The sequence below is a fragment of the Cinclus cinclus genome, chromosome 9 (assembly GCF_963662255.1).
Source record: "Cinclus cinclus chromosome 9, bCinCin1.1, whole genome shotgun sequence".
Lineage (NCBI taxonomy): Eukaryota > Metazoa > Chordata > Aves > Passeriformes > Cinclidae > Cinclus > Cinclus cinclus.
Window position 1 is genome coordinate 9,957,453 of NC_085054.1, and position 17,377 is coordinate 9,974,829.

General features: G+C 36.3%; 1 protein-coding gene across 1 annotated transcript in view; it reads right to left on the bottom strand.

Annotated features, from left to right (window-relative positions):
- Positions 1–17,377, bottom strand: part of LOC134047441 (collagen alpha-1(XXVIII) chain-like) — a 32,558-nt gene that overhangs the window by 10,975 nt on the left and 4,206 nt on the right. Inside the window, exons 5-23 of the mRNA XM_062498580.1 lie at positions 16,703–16,762; positions 15,481–15,534; positions 15,359–15,403; positions 14,529–14,555; positions 14,224–14,268; positions 13,540–13,584; positions 12,859–12,912; positions 12,024–12,092; positions 11,263–11,331; positions 9,482–9,550; positions 7,266–7,334; positions 6,767–6,835; positions 6,613–6,681; positions 5,370–5,438; positions 4,087–4,158; positions 3,475–3,543; positions 2,752–2,823; positions 1,807–1,875; positions 1,315–1,383 (exon numbers count right to left, since the gene is read on the bottom strand). Of these exons, the coding sequence (XP_062354564.1) occupies positions 1,315–1,383; positions 1,807–1,875; positions 2,752–2,823; positions 3,475–3,543; positions 4,087–4,158; positions 5,370–5,438; positions 6,613–6,681; positions 6,767–6,835; positions 7,266–7,334; positions 9,482–9,550; positions 11,263–11,331; positions 12,024–12,092; positions 12,859–12,912; positions 13,540–13,584; positions 14,224–14,268; positions 14,529–14,555; positions 15,359–15,403; positions 15,481–15,534; positions 16,703–16,762 (1,164 nt within the window). The remainder of the gene's footprint in view (positions 1–1,314; positions 1,384–1,806; positions 1,876–2,751; positions 2,824–3,474; positions 3,544–4,086; positions 4,159–5,369; positions 5,439–6,612; positions 6,682–6,766; positions 6,836–7,265; positions 7,335–9,481; positions 9,551–11,262; positions 11,332–12,023; positions 12,093–12,858; positions 12,913–13,539; positions 13,585–14,223; positions 14,269–14,528; positions 14,556–15,358; positions 15,404–15,480; positions 15,535–16,702; positions 16,763–17,377) is intronic.

The window sequence follows — 17,377 nt, forward strand, 5'->3', positions numbered from 1 at the left end:
AAATCTTTCGAGTATAACAGGATCTTCCTATGAGAAATGTACAACTAAACTCCTTTCATGGATCCAGACAGCTGGAGTATCTCAGGAACAGATTTACCAAGAAAACTCAGAGGACCTTAACCCTGCCAGCCATAGGGGTGCAGTGAGTTGCTCAGTTGCAATAGAATGGATGATCAAGATTGCATTTGTTCCTGTAGCTACCCAAAATATGGGCATTTAAAACAGTGGCAAGAAAAGACCCATGCAAAAATAAATTTTAAAAATTAGGCTGTAAAAAGCTTTACCCTTTAGGGCTTTACTCTGTATGGTTGTGTGTCTAAGAACTAAGCCAAAGCAGAGCCAATAATGCTGACAAAAATGGCAAAAAGTGAAGAACATAGTCACAGGAACATGCAGTATTGCCCAATTAAAAGAGCTTTGGGGGGCTCAAGGCTGAGGGAGAGAGATGAGCAAAGGATGTGCTTCCAGTTGATTAATTCCTGTTAGATCCCCAGAAATGGGACAACATGAATTTCTCTGAAGTAGCTGGACTATACCAGAAAATTATGTGATTCCATCCGCATAATCTCCTTCTGATGAAAATAAATGTAAAATCTTGAAAACCACTGACTGATCAAAAGGGGATAGAGATTGTCACATGTTTCTCATGCTTCTGTCTCTCTGTTCAGTTCACTCAAAGAACAAGGGATTAGGGATGTATTCAATAGTACTGTCAAACTCACTGAGAAAATGGGTGCAGGAGGGGCAGGTAGGTTTCAGTATATTTGGAGAAACACATGTCCTGAGTTTCTTGGTCTTCAGACAAAATCTTTTCTGGAATGAAGAGTGGCTTAAAAGAGTTGAATCTAGGTACCACTGAGGCAGTACTAGAAAAGTAGTAGATGAAAGCCATTAGAGATTAGCTATATATTCATGTTCTTCACTATAACCCTGTGTCAAAGGTGTGAATGAAGCAAAGGAGCCTGGCTGAGAAAAATTAGCTGCTTGCTAATGAACATGTAGGCTGTTGTAAGCAGGGTTAATAGGGTGTTCTCTCTGAATTCACTACTCATCAGTTAGAAACAGTCATTCTTCTCCTGGTTCTCTGCCATCTGCTTACAGTTCACAGACTCTGGAGGCTTGACCATCCATGGTTTTCCAGCTCTTCAAATCCTTATACTCTGCTAGAGTTGTAGGACGTACCCATTAAGAACTGTGGAACATTTCAGTGGAACACTGTGACCGTCCGGGGAGATTTTTGTTGTTGCTTCACTGAAATCCTCCTGCCTTATTTTACAGTTGTATCAGAATTTAGTTTAATAATTCAGGAACTACCTTTGCCCCAGGAAGCCCAAAACCTGGTTCTCCAATTGGCCCAACAAGACCAGGTAGCCCAATGTCACCCTGCAATGAAGACAATAAATCCTCTGGTTACCTGTCTTATTAAACACCACAGGCTGTGGGTTTCTTTTGTACAAATTCATATATGATGAACATAACAGCTAATTTTATTTATTGCTATTGCAAACATTAAACACCAAAAGCATAAATTAAAATGAAATAATAAATAGATAAACAGAAGTACTTTGACATGCAAGGTTGTTCAAAATAAAGAAATGAACAAAGGTAGGCCACACCTCAAGCTGCCATACAATTAATACCAGGGCATAGTGGTAACTAGACTGGATACCATCCACAACTCTGTTCATAGGGAAGAAGTTTTAGTTGACTTCATAAGGCTGGAATTGTTTACACAAATATTAACATAGCCTACTTCAGTTTTCACCCTGCTTTTCTAAGCACTAGGAGATGGAATGTGGATGGTACCTTTGGTCCAGGCACAGATCTTCCAGGAGGGCCTGGCATTCCAAAACGTCCTGGTGCACCAGGCTCCCCCTGCAGTGAAGGTAGGAGAGAAAAACAATGGATTTTTCTGAAAGTGAGCATGACCATTGCATGGAGAAAACATTTATGCAACAATTTACATTTAATTGCATGAAAATTCTATTAGAATTTCTAGTAAATTACTCTGTGCAGAGATCAGTCTATTTTGAGAACTGATAACAACCATATTCTCTTTTCTCCATGGAAATTACATTCTTCTCAGTCACTGAACTAACGTTTTTAGAAGTCCCTTTATTTTCTGTATTCAGGAAACTGTATGCACCACATACAGTGCTCAAGATACTCTGCCCAGCTGTGTAGATATACTGAAAGCATATATACATTTCTGTTAGATCAGATTTTTTAAAATGTCTCTTTCAGTGTACTTTTTTTGCCTCTTTTTTCTTTTTTGTGGAAATACTCCTGTGTATATCAATAGTGAAAGAATAAGAAACTGGAGGGGAAACCTGGAGTAGCTCTTATCTCACCTTCAGTAAGTACTGAGTATTTTAACAGAAACTCCAAATCCATAAAAGAATATCACTTATGAGTCAGTGTAAGGGAAAATAAAATCCTGTCATATATTTATATGCTATACACCATACTATCTCCTCAAATATTTTAGTATAAAAATACCAGTATGTACCTTTACTTTTTCTAAACCAACAGGGAAGCAATATGGTAAATGCAAAGGTTTTTAAGAAACACTGCTAGATGTCCATATGGACCACCTTGATTCTTGCTAAGAGAAACCTTTGCTGATTGTTTTTTAAATTAGTTTTTATGAAGCAAGTGCATTCTGGAACAGTAGTTCCAGAATGTGAGATCTGGAACAATGTACAGCTTTGGGGAGACTGTTTTACACATGTAATATAGTAATAAACTCACTTTAGCTCCAACAGGTCCAGGCACTCCTATTGGTCCTGTTAATCCACGTATTCCTCTCTGTCCTTGGTCTCCCTAGAAAAATGAAAAAGATAATGTTACACATGCCAAATAATTTAAGAATGTGTTAACTGAAATCAGTTGTAAATGTCAATGAAAGATAGCAAACTTATATTTGTAGGTGGTGCACATGAGCTGTTCCTATTGTCATCATTGGCAATTCTGATCAGTAACTGTCCAGTTTTGGATTTGTGCAATTAAAATGACATAGATTTCATCCAAAATGAAATAAACCAGTTTACTACAGAATACTGGGAGAAAAATTAATGCCAAGAGGAATCTTGAAGGTTGAATAATTGTGTCTGAAAAGTAAGTTAAGTAATTACATAAAAAAAGATACTAAGAAAAATAATCAAAACAGGAAAATATAATTCACTTGCTACTACTTTTTTTTTAAATTTGAAGGCAAATAGAGGCAATGAATTGATCACAATGCCCTATCTGATTGACCATAAAAGCTAAGAATAGTATAAAGTTCTAAAGGGAGAACTGCTGTTCAGGCAGATTATTAGGCTGTAATAATTACAATGAAAATGAAACAACTATGAGTCCAGAATAATATTTTTTTGGTTACTTATATTAGACAAAAAAAAAAAAGAAGTCTTTGAGAAACCTACTCCTGGAACATTACAATTTTGAGTGACACCTTTAGTAAGAAATCCTCACCTTTTCCCCCTGTATTCCAATCCCTGGAGAACCTTCAGGCCCTCTAAGACCAGGCAACCCTGGTTCACCCTTGAATAGGAAAATCAAAGGAGAGTTTCAGAGCACTGCGTGGACAATGGTGAAAGACAAAGTTTGTATTCTCTTGAATAAGTTCACTAAAACCATAGACCTTTTAGAATCAGTGACAAAACTCCCATTGATGTCAGGTGTGTCCAGGGTTTTTTTTCCCATATTCAGAAGCAAGCAACTGAATACAACAACTCCCACAACACGTGGGATGCGTGAAGTAGCACATTTCCTAAGTGCTTTCCTTAGCTGGATGCTCTGAGTAAATAACCTTAAATAATGGGCTTTCTGAATCTAGTTAAAAACAGTCAGAAGGCCATGAAAGCTTGCCCATAGTCATGTTTGTGGTTTCCCTTCTGAGTTGCAGGGCATTTAATCAATTTCTAAAAAACGTATATTTGAATGAGACTTTTTTTGCTGAAAAGAATGTGGTACTTTCCCCCTTGCTCATGAGCACTCTCTCTTTTAGGTTTGTGTGTCAGCATAGGGAGAACAGTAGCAAAGCTTGGGCTGAAGCAGATAGATTGGAGAAAGAGATGAACCAACCTTTTGTCCAGGGGCTCCATCTTCTCCTGGAAGACCAGGCAGACCTGCCAGTCCTGAAGGCCCTGGTTCACCCTGATGTCAGTAAAAAGTAAGTTCTTCTATTAAATGCAGACTTGGTACTATTCCTTCTCTGAATTAAGGAGATCTATTTATTTTTTTTTCCTAAACTTTTAATATATTTGTAGAAAACATTTATGCATATGAACTGAAGTCTTGTTTTATAAAGACTGTTCTCATTACTCAGCACCATCCTACTGTCTGATTGTTTTGAACTGTGCATTTTACCTATGGAATTATAATTATTAGCTATTAATGATTCAATTTATTAAAATATTTTTTCATTATAATTTCATTAAGTGGCAACATTTGAAGTAAATATCAGATAGAACTGACTGTGGCACAATGATTGATATCTTGCTGATGAATATCAATGCAAATCAGTTTATGTCAGTGGAATTATTTATTACTTATGTAAGGTTCAAGAGCCTGACCTGGTTTTAGAGGAAATGGGATCATTTGGGGTCACATAGGTTCAATCAGCATTACTGTATTTTGTGAAATGAGAAATGGAATAATTTCTTTTCTTTTCCAGTCCCTGTCACAAATCCCTAACAAACAAGAGCAAAGACAGGACAGCCTTGTGCCTTTCCACTGTCACAAAAGTACTTTTTAATCTATTCCCATATTGTATGTTAATCTGGCTGTTAATGACATGGGGACTGGGTACTATCTTGGGCACTTTAGCACTAAGACAATCTGCTTACAGCTTCCTCTCCTCTTAGCAGTGCGGTGTTCTTTCTGTCCACCAGCACAGCTTGTTTCTCCTATGAAGGTGTGAGGATGTAGCTGCCCTGTTTCCATCATATTCTGTGTGAGAAGGAAAGGAGCAGCACAATAACCACTATTCAGGGCTTTTTTTCACCTCTCTGGCTACAGCGTAGCTTACACTGGTGACTGTGAGTTCTGGCAGCTGTTTAAAATTCTTGGTGGTTTTCTGGACAGAGCTGTAGGTGAGCCATGTACACTGATGATTTCAGCATGAGCCAGGCAGGTGGAAATTTCCAGTCACCAAAACTCTTATTACATTTTTATAGGATAGGGGTATTTAAAATGCTGCCGTATCTGGAGGTTATTGAAAGTCTGTGTTAAAAATTCAAAATACTAAGAATTTAAATTTTATTGCTAACCTGTTTTTATGTGGCTTTAGAAAGGTTACTCAGGAAATATAAATGTATAATCTAAATTAATAAACAGATTAAATAATTCCTCTATTAATGATGTACCTTAGAACCAGGTTCTCCAATACCTCTTTCTCCTGGCACTCCAGTCTCTCCTGGCAAGCCTTGTTCACCCTTAAGCAGATATTAGTTTTTAACAGCATTATTATGAAAAATATAAAAGCATATGCTTCATTGCTTAAATTTTAAGAAAGATTAGTGTGATATTGTCTATAGTAAGATGTGTTAATCCCTTGGTCACAAAGATTGGGAATTTGCCACCTGTTCTGAGCTGTCACTAAAGAGCTGTCGGTGGAAATTATTAATGTTGTAAATCTATCCTTGTATGTCCCCAGGAATCTTTCCTGCCGAAGAGCTGATATTTCAGGAGCATATATGACATCAACAGACAATTAATTATTATTTTTTTACTTTTTAGCAGTGGCAAACATATCCCTGCACAGTTAATTAAAATGTAAGAGGTGATACTTGATACTGCAAAATTCTTTATTTGTCACAAACACTTGACCCACTTACACCTCTAGTTCCTTTATACCATGCTTTAATAGCCTTCAGTCATTCTGAACTTTGTCACATCTTTCAGGAAATGACTTTAAATCTCCATTCCAAACACCTAGGGTGATGTCTTTCATTAACAGCTATTTATTTTGCAAATCATTTAAGGCTAAATTATTCTGACAATTTTTCTTCGGAGAAAGTAGTCTGCCTTTACACCTTGGACCATTTTTAACGTCTAGATACAGTAGATACATAAATTCAGGTGAGATAATAAGTAGCAAGAAGTTGCAAGGAAGGCAGTCCATCTCTAATCTATCTATGTATATATTTTTCTGGAATGGAAACAGTACAGTGGGAATAAGAGATGATATTGGAAACTGGGATGGTCCTCTCTTTCAAATGCAACCACTTTTTGTAACAAGTTTACTGTACCTTCACCTGATACAAAGAAAGTGCAAGCTCAAAGCAAACAACCCTCTCAGTGCATCAGGCAAAATGCAGCTCATTGTTTCGTATGTGGTACCTGAGAGCTTCTGTGTGAGTCAAGCAAAATCCTAAATAAATAGACATGGCATTAGATTACCATGGCTTTTCAGTGGAGTAGGATCTGCTGTACAGTTTATAATATTAATATAGAATATTATAGAATATTTTCCTGCATCTCTGTTAATACTTACATTGGTGTTCAGCCATCCAGTTTAATTTGGGTAAGTATAGAGACAGACCATTTCTTGATCATAAAACATAACAGTAAAAACACAGTAGCTTTTATTTCAGAAGATTCCCTGACCTTTGGTCCTGGTATCCCCTGTCCTGGTAGCCCTCTAGAGCCAGGTGGTCCTTTTGGGCCCTCCACTCCCTGAGAAGAGTAGTTAAGTGTTTATTAAAAATAAAATAGTCTCTGTTACTATACACTGAAGTGGGGGGTGAGGGGAAGATTGTACCTTTTCTCCTTGAATTCCAATTCCAGGTAATCCAACTGATCCTGGTAAACCAGGAGGACCACATTCACCCTGGCAAACAAAGTGCAGTTGCCTAGTAGTGTAAAGATACAGAAACAATCTGGGATAACCCCCATGCTAGTCAGTACATGTTGACTTAACTTCTCTTTGAAGTCAGGAAAGCTGGGGATCTGACCTTTTACCTTTCATACATGCATTTATTCCCCACTGGTTCAGTTGCAAACAACTTCTAGTATCTATCTCCCTTTTTAAACCTTAACTTTCACACAGAATCTGATGCTTTTTCTAACATCTCTTATTTTAATATGAGGAGATGTTAAAATGGATTTATTGGGCATAAATCGCAACTAAATACCACATTATTCAGTGTCTTTAATGGGTTCCTTGCCTCACTGTACCTTATGTAGTGAGTATGAACCCTGTGTTCCCTGTATTAGATTTTTTTTCGCTCCATTAATCTCCTGGTGTATTTATTGCTCACCTTTTCACCTTTTATGCTGATGCCTGGAAGTCCACGAGGGCCTTTTGGTCCATCAAAGCCACGGTCTCCCTACATGAAAAAATAAGATGTTAACCGTGAAGACACACAGCTGTTCTCTATGAAGTAACTAGAGACAGTGTTTGCTCTGTCATCATGAAAACCAAAATGAAAAGAACCAGAAAAACTGCTCCTGGATCTGTGTTCCAGGATACTGAAGAGATTATCTTTTCAAAAGAGTTTGCCCTGCAATTTGAAATTGCTGATGAAGGAGCTGAATAAGCTTCTTTTTTATCTTTCTGCCCACCTCAATTACTTAAGGTCCTGTTCTGCTTCCTCTCAAATCAATGGCAAAACCACAACTGATTGAAATGTCTGTAGGGCTGAGTATGGAGACTAACTAAAAACTGAATTCTGCTTATTTTTCTCATGGGTTAATCTCATTAAAGTGTGGGTCAATCTCACTGAAGTGGTGTTATGAGGAACTGGCTCTCACTAGGCATTTGCCAGAATGAAGACCAGGTTGACTGTATTGCTGTAGAAGTCTATTTGTAAATGTTACTGTCGTTGTAAATGTTCATTTACAAACAGTGGTCTTGGGGAAAGTGCCAGTTACTAACTAAGGTACAAATACTGTGCTTTCCTGTACTTCTCTTAATAAAACACATAGATGCAGATGTTAGATTGTATAAATTGTCAAAAATCACCCAGGATAACAAAATTACACCCCAGACAGATATTTTCTATTCTTAGTAAACAATTCCATCATTTTAACATTGACAGAAATACATTATTAGGATTGTGTTTAAAATAACATTCTTTACTCCTGATGCTTTAGAACATCTGCCTTCATTATCCTTTTTACTAAACTGTGAGCTGGTAGTAAAAAGTCATGAAGAAAGCAACTGTAAAATTTGCTTAGGTTAATAAATCACCTATTTAAAATGTGTTTAAAAGCAAAGAACTGACATGCTTGGCAGCCATAGATTGGATTAGAGATACATGTGGACTCTGTTGATACATGCTTGGCTCCAGGTCAGACTTGGCAGTAAAAAGCAGTACATTTTTTATAGCGTGAAGAGTTCCAATAATGGTGACAGAATTTCACTTTGATTATTTTATTCTGCCTATCCATCTCAACTGCTTAATAGTTTTGGTTAGATTGTGCGTTCATCTATACTTGTTCCCACTGTGCCCTGTTGCTATGTTTTAGCTATTAATTGTAGTGTTTCTTCCTACATGAATTGGTATTTCAGTGGCAATTGAGTGATTTTGAAATGCATTTTCTTCAAATTGTATTTTTGTTAATTTTCATTCATGAGATCTGCCAAGCAGATACAAGCCATCAACAATGAGGTTAAATAATTTATATAATTAATGATCATAAAATACACACTGGATGTTTGAAGATGTTATGTTGCTAGCAGCAATTACATTTCAATCTGGCTGACAGCAGTATTATGCTAAGCAGAAATCCTAAGATTTTTAGTGAAGAGGCAGTTTGGCTCTGCATCTGTGAAACCATTTTTTACTGTTTTATCAAGCACAATTGGTGGTTGCATAAAAATGAGCAAGCTGTTTAGTTGCTCATTCAGTTAATGTACAAGCTGTGTCACTTTGCTATTGTAACCAAACGGCAACATGACAACTCAGCCAAGGAATTGGTTTTCAGTGGGCAGCAAAAGAATCTTCTAGTAAGTTCTTCCATGTAGGTACAACTACCACTGTCAGAACCTTTCTTTTCTCATAAACTGAATTCAGTCTTCTGCTAAAATGCATAAGCCAGTGGCTGAGGTATGCAAGAAGCTTAGAAGCTTGTTGTTATAGTGACAGCAAAGATCTCCCTATATAAGGATTAAGAATGGAACCCAACAACAAAATGCTAAATTTTTCATCTAGGAACTTTTTTATGGTATTTTATTTAAAGTCAAATGTTTAAAGCTGTTTTTAAATTATGGAATTCATTCCAGGCTTAGATCCCACAAATCAAGCATCAGGTAAATTAAATATTGGTTTTACAGGCCCCAAAGGCTAGCTGGGCCTACAAGTCATGTTTCGACCAAGTGAATTCCATCAAAATATATAGGATTGTTTGATGGCAAATTTTAATATTAATTTACAAGGTACTTTCTCAGATTCCTGTGTCTTCTATGGACTTGTTTTGTCATGCACTCATTTAATGGTGCTGCTCTGGTCTTAGAATCCTTTGACTGCTGTACCTTTGCTCCTGGAAGCCCTTCTCCTGGTGAACCTCTTTCTCCTTGAACACCTTGTGGTCCTTGAGGCCCCTGTTAACATAAGTTTAAAGTGACTTAGAGTATCTATTAATCACTCAAATGAACAGCAGTGTGTTCCATGTCATTGTCTGTTATAAGCATGTCTTCAAATGCTGGTGTAGTTGTGATCTGTTATAAATAATGCAGTAACACAGCATTGCCAATGAATAAGTGATGAGCAGTCTGGCCTGTAGCAGTAATAATACCCTTCAGGTTACTAAAGGATCACAGATTATATAAATGAAATTTCTATTCCTTACCTTTTCTTCACTCCCTCAATTTCAGTTTTACACATACTTGCTAATCCTTGTTACTGTATCAGTATAATCACAAGAGACAGAACCAGATTAAAGCTCAAGCAGAGTAATGCTGAAAGAGATGTAACTGTAGAGAGATTTGCCTGCAATTGGCAGATAGCATGACCTTGTCTTTCTGATGGCAGATCTGGTACAAGCACAATGGGTAAATAAACAAAAAAAAGCATGTCCAACTCCTGTGCATATTGAGCCTGCTTCACAGGGTTTTCTCACATCTGTTTCTTGAGGTGTTTTTCTCTGATTTATTGCTTGAGGTTACACATACATCACAGAATGCTGGTAGATTTGTCTCTGCACAGCCTAAATATGCTTCTCCTTCTGCACAGAGCTCTAGAATTATTTATGAGGTAAAGATATTTGTGCTCTATTAAGCCATTAAAAGGAACTTCTTTTGAAGCAAATTAACTTTAAAATAAATAAAAGAAACATATTTAGAATATTAAAAAAAAATCAGAATCTCTTTTTATAGCAGTACTTTTGTGGCTATGAACGATTCACATCACAGGAACCTCTTCCCCCACAGGGTGTGTCTTTGCTCTGTGGTGTTGAAGAGACGCTGGAAGCGTCACTGCCCCACTAGGACAGACTGCCACCACCAGCCTTATTTGTAATGTTCTTCTCCTTGGGCTCTTCAGCAAGAATTCACTGCTCTCCAGTCATGTATTTTCAATCAGGTTTGAAATCAGTCAGTTCACCTACCAAATGATCATTCTCTTTTTCATGGGAACATCTCTTATGAAATGTTTATTCCAAATTTTGCCGTGTCAAATGGGGAAAAGATACTTGTGAGAAAACTGAACAAAATTTCCCTAGTTGTTGCACTAGAAATCTTTCAACCGGGTGAAGAGAAATGAATTTAAGTCTGTTGTATTGTAAATAGCTCGGTAAAAGGTGCTGCCTGATATGTAGAAACAGAAACGACCATAAAGTTGACATGCTGGTTTTCTGAGTTACCACAAAGTGATCAAGTATTTAACTGCCAGGAAGAGGAAGGGAAGGAAAAGAAGGAAAAGTCTTCAGAACCAAACCTACTATAAATTCTGAAAGTCTCCTCCTCAAAGCCACGCTGATGTTAATGTTCTAGTGATAACTTCAAAGTTAACACATAGGGATTTGACACTATTAAATCTGTGAGGGGACAGATTTATTTATTTCTGTGCTTTTGCATCAGATGTTATATTTCCATACTTGTTTTGGAGATAGGATAATTAGAAAAGTTAAGAAATTGGAAACATTTCCAGTTTATTGAGGGAAATGAGAGTCGGACAACATAATATGTATAAGAGTAAGAAATAGTAGAAGAAAGAAAAGAGATGGTATAATTTAGCACACATTTTTATGGGAAAGCATGAAGAATTTTTGCTTTCTGTCCTGCTTGCCTCTCACCAAATAGAAAAATAGACATACCATAACTCCTGGCTCACCAGCTCCAGGTGGGCCAATGGGTCCTGGTCTTCCTGTCAAACCAGTGTTACCCTTTAAAGAAACATGTACTTTAAATACACCTGATTTAGGTATTTTTATCTGTGCAGCGTATAACAACTAATCAGGCATTCTGTGCTTGAAATATTACATGTAGGAGAATACAGGAACAGCAGAGAAAATCTGAGTGTCCTCAGAGTCATACACTATGCAAAGCCCAACTGGCACTAAACTGGTGCAGCTTTACAGCTTTAGGGGCAGCTTCAATTCTGCATTTGAGAAGACAATGTTGAGTCTAAAAGATTAATTATTCCCTTCGTATGCCCAGTCATGTATCACTCATTGTCCTTTCCCAAGAAGTCAGTATTTCTATCATGTAGTTTCTGTTCTCTTTATGCCAGTCATCTAAAACAACAAAGCTGTTTTGCAAAGGTTAATTTCTGTTTATTTATTTATTATTCTGTTAATTTCTCTGGATGTGTTTTTACCTATCCATACTCTTCTTGGGCTGAGTTTATGTCAAGCATAACAACTACTGTAAAAAAACCCTTTAAAGTATAAAATTAAAATGTACTTTTTGTTTGCAACTTTGCAAACAGTTTTGATAACATATAAAATACCTTTCCAGTACCACAAAACCAGCGCATACGGTCTTGAATTTTCTTGTGAATCAGCAAGTCTATTAGCTCAGCTCTCTTGGTCCTTAGCCTACAATACATGCAATACAGAGGATGAGATTTTTGTACCTTTGGGCCTGGAAGTCCTATTCCAGTCTCTCCAGGCAAGCCAGGTGGCCCAGGGTGACCTCTTTCACCCTTTCAAAGAATGAAAAGAAAATAACTTTGCTTATAAATTAGTGTGTAGGAAAATCAGTTTAACTCACACTGTAGATTAATTTTTAGTGTATCCTGAATTTCAACCCATTGGAACTGTCTTACGCAGTACTTCATCTGTTCATCCTTTCAATGCTTCAAAATTCCCTTGTAATAATTTATCTTGTACAAAAATAAGAGATTAAGCAAAAGGAAAAATATTTCATATCATGTAAATTTTGACAAGTCAACTGTGTATCTGTTCTGTGTATCATTGTTGGCCAGCAGGTGCAAAGAAGATATTAAGGGAGATAACAAATAATATCCCTTATACACTTATTTTCAAGTTTTTCTTCATGACAGTATTCCTTTTGGACTATAGAATTCTTGAGAATGTTCAGTTTCAAGAAAAGACTTGATCTGAGATGCCAAACAGAATTCCTGTTTGGCACTTAGGGAAAAAAAAAAAAGGTTTAAATTGAAAACTGAAGAAATGCAATGCTAAGTAGTGTTCTGTGACTCTACCATATTTTAACTGTTCATTAATAAAGATGGGAGTGTGATTTGGACCTGAACTTTATACAAAGAGCAAAGTAATACCTTTCCTAAGGACCTTGTAGAATATCAAAATTACACAATTTGCTATCTGTGTCAAGTTAAACTGCATCCACAGGAAGGGTATAGAATATAAGGATAAAATCATAATTGTTGTGAGACTATATTAATACCTTTTAACCTTAATAAAGAGAAGAAATTAAGCAGTTCTTGCCTTTGATCCTTGCAGGCCTTCAGGCCCTTGATCTCCAGATTGTCCTTGCAGACCCTATTAAAACAGGGGTGGTTTCAATGAGATTTTTCAAGCCTTCATAAAAATACCAGCTTGAAAAACAATCTATTATTTGCTGAAGTCTGCATGAAAATAAGAGTTTTAAACATATCAGAACTGAAGCTTTGCTTTGTGATGCATGAATATATTCAGTTACTCAACCCAGTTGGAGCTGATTCTGGTATTTGAGGACAGAATTTAGCTCTCCCTTTTTTTGAATACAATTAAAGGTAATCCACAGTCAAGATCTACTGGAACATCTATGATGGGCTAAGCTTCTTGGCCATCAGTCTGAGAGTATTGGGATGACAAGAGACTAAAGAATTTCCATGTACTTCTTGAGGGAATGAAATAGTTAAGACACTGAAAGAGAAATGAGTGATTTTGGTTTTTATTGAACTGTATTTGCTGTGATCTTTGAGACTGAATGAATTATAAGGATGATTTATTTTTCTCCAAATTCTTATTAATTTTGCTATTTAGGAAGATAGATTTTGGGTGCCTTGAACTCAGCAACTCAAAGATTCCATGTCAGTAAGGGTATAATATTATTTCAGATCTTTGAATCCCAGGCAACCAGGTACTGTTGTTTTTATTGTTGGTTTTTCTTTTTTTTTTTTTTACCTGAATCCCTCTTATTCCTTGGGGGCCTACTGGACCTTCAGGGCCCTGAAAGATAATTGAAAAAAAAAGATATATTTATGTACATTTAGATTTTCTCGAAACCACTTTTAGGTAACTTTTTACAAAGGTGTCTTATTTAGATAGCTTTACATTAAAATAGAAACTAAATTTAGGAGAAGCTCAGCAGCCACAAAGTATTAAATAAATACTTTTAAATTGACTGATCATCAAAATACAGTGTAATGATGAACAGAGTCAATTATCAAGGACCATTAATCCAAGATTAAATTCTATTTGCTCTATTTGAAATATTTACAGCAATTGTGCACTAAATCTTAAAGACTGGAGTACTAAAGAATGAAAATTTGTTTTCTTTTTTATTTCTCATTCTCTTTGCTTACATTTCAAGCTTTCTGCCTCTGTTAGAATGGAGTTTTACCATTGTTTTAAACAGCTCAGCCTTGGGCCTTAAGAGGAATCATAGGAAAATGTAGAAAGAACTAAGCAAGTTAATAAAAACGGTGTTCTTGCCCACTACATGTTTCAAAGCTGTCAGCTGTCATTTTCCTTCAGCCTTAGAACTAATATATGCCTGAAGTCTATCATCATGGTTGTTATTCAGGGAATTTTCTTTTCTGGTTTAACTTTGTTTCTTGGAAACACAGCAACTTCATGGCTACTTACTCTGTCTCCTTTTATTCCTGGGATTCCACATTCACCTCTTTCACCCTGGAAAGGAATACGAATAAATACTTATGAGTTATATTGGCATATCATCCTTATTCTCTAGGTGCTTTAGTTGAAAACCTAAATGTTATTCTAGTCAGAACATATTATAGCAATTGTGCTGCAAGTTCATTGAGGAACAGTTGCATCTTCTGTTACAGCTTGTGAAGCAGCTGCTAGGATGATGTTAGTGTTCCTTACTAGTATTTAGAAGAAATACTATATATAATAAATAGAACAAGGATGTAGGCATCAATTCTGACCTTCTCTCCTTTATATCCAGATTTCCCCTGGGAAAACAAAAAAGCATAGCAGGTTGTGACAATATAGAACCACAAAGTAGGAACATGAGTATTGGCTTCCTTAATATTCTACTCTCTTCAGAAAAATAGCATTTCAAATAGAAAAGATGACTGATAAATATGGCAATATGATTCAAAGTACTGAACCTTTTAGTCATGGCAGAGGCTATTGTATGGGTAATGTATGAATGTATCATTTTAGACTGGGATTCTGGTGATGCAAAAAGAGATCAAGAAGTGTTCATATTTCCATCTTAGTGAGCAGCATGCTACAATAAGAAAACAAGAAAAAGTCACTAATTAAAAAGGATGTACTGAATAAATAAGAAAGCATAAAGTAGAGAGGTTGATATGTGAATGAATTGAGAATTACGCACTAAGAAGCTGGTCCTACACTTACTTCCTATATGTATTTCATTCACATTTTTCCCTGCTATTATACACTGGGTCCTTTATTTGTCAAATTTAAATAAGCCCAGAATGATGCAGGCAGAGTGTCAATTTCTGTAATGTTCTTAGGTTATCATATCAGAACAATTATATGTTTTGGAGGTACTATGTATTATTGGAGAGTATTTTCTAGACCACATTTAAGAAGGATTTACTCATTTTCGTTAAGCTATGAGAATGTTTTCAGTACTTCTAATGCCAATGAATCATTAGATGGTAAACCAGAAGTGAAATTTGTTCTTATAACAATGAAAAACAAAACAAAACAAAAAAAAGGTGGTATTTTGCCTTAAAGGAACAATGCTCACTGGAGAAGAAGAGGGAAAAAAATATTTTTTTACCTCTATTCCATCTCGTCCTGGGATTCCATTAAGACCTGGCTCTCCCTATGAATAATTCAGCATCATGATCAGTGAAATGAGGACAAGACAGAACTTTCTCCTAAATCTAAAAAACCAATCACCTTTGCTCCTTTCAGGCCTGGAGCTCCCTCATCCCCAGTGCGACCCATTTTACCCTGGAAACAACAAAATACAATTCTTATGATATATGTTAGTAAAAATAATTTTGTTTTACAATATATATACTATTTTTCTCAAAGTTAAGGTATTTGCTTCCTATAGATTTATTTCTCAAAATATCTGCATTTACTGTAACATTGAAATTGAGTATCTGGGAATAGCAGGACCAACTCAATAGGCAGTCATTTTTCTCTTTTTTTTGTTATAAACAAAACTGTTGAGTTCTTCTCTGAAGAAAAGTGAGCAGCTGTTTTTGTAACTACCCAGCTTACTAAGTGGATGTTTTGTGTTCTGAGCTCTTTGGGGTGTATGCTTCTGTGTAAGCAATACCCGCACTTTCCCAGTAAAGACAGCAAATATTAACCCAAATAAAACTACTGTTTGCACAGAGTAGAGGGTACATTTTCAATTAAAGTGCATTGTACTGTGCTGCATAAACCCAGGGTGTCTGTTTGTTTGTGTATGAATAGTATATTCAGGTCAAAAGGATGAGGATGGGCAAATCTAGGGTTCTCTTTCAAACTCTGACACTGTTCCTTCACCTTGAGCAAGGGCTATAAAGTACTACAGTGCTTTAGTTCAGTGTCAGGGATATAATATCAGATCATTCAGTTCTTTTTGAAATGCAAGCCCTGCAGTTTAGATCATCAAACCTCGAATGAAGCAAGCCCCTAGATTTGCTAAGGGATTTTATTTGTTAAGAGTATTCTGAAAGAAGTCCAGTCCACTTTATTCTTGTCTCAGTTGTTCCTAGTGCTTCAGCGTTTTGTGCTGTCTCTTGCTTTTAAAAAACTTTTTGGATATTAATATTTGATTTGAGGCTAGTTAGATCCAGCTGGTCTTGTCAGATTGCAACAGGAAATGTGTTCCTTTCCACCTTTCATACTGCTGTGGCTAAAAGGAGAGCCTCATCACACCACACTGTTCTTCCTTCTGTCTGTTCCCACACAGGGGGAGTGTCTTGTGGCATTCTGAGGTCTCTCTGTGCACTTCCTGCTATTGTGGCATTTTCATGCAATGTAACTGTGGAGGAGTATGCATTGACCCTTGAACTTTTGTTGTCTCAGGATTTAGGTTCAGATAATTTCTTTTAAAAATTTCAACAGTGAATTAAATTTTAATTTATACTATGTATCAGTTACTTGAGAAATGACAGCTACTTACAGCAGGACCAGGAAGGCCCTTTTCCCCCTTCTCACAGTTACATTTGTTAGCCTGGGGACACTGAATGAAAATAGTACAGATCAGCACATTTCAATGGAAGAGATAGAAAACACACAGACTTTTCCTTTAAGTTACTATATGGCTAGTTTAAATACATCTGTAATGATTAGAAATTACATTTACATGTTTTACAGAAATCTTTCAACTATCAGTTTACCACTCATCCAGAATGTGGCCTCCTACACTCCATCCAAAATTTTGTACCATTCCTACTCCTGAAATTTCAATCATCTTGATAATGGCTTTACTTCCAGACTCTTCACAAGGTCAGTTTATGGGTAAGCTGTGTCTGTTTTGTTTTCGTTACTAGGCACTACAGAGATAGCCAAGAAGATGAAGTGAAAAAGCATCTTACATTCCTTTACTTAATTCCATTGTATGCAGGATAGTTCACAGTTTAGCTCTCTTTTGTTTATAGCTTGATCTATTAAAAAAATATGTATGAATATATACTTTCATTTAGTTAATGCAATTCATTAAAACACTTGATAATCTCTTTCTCTTGTCATCTCTACCGTCGGGTGTTGCAGTCAGACATCATTATGGTATGTATTTATGTGATTTTTAAGATATTTTTGAAACTTCAAGATCATGACATAAATACAGAGTTAGCAC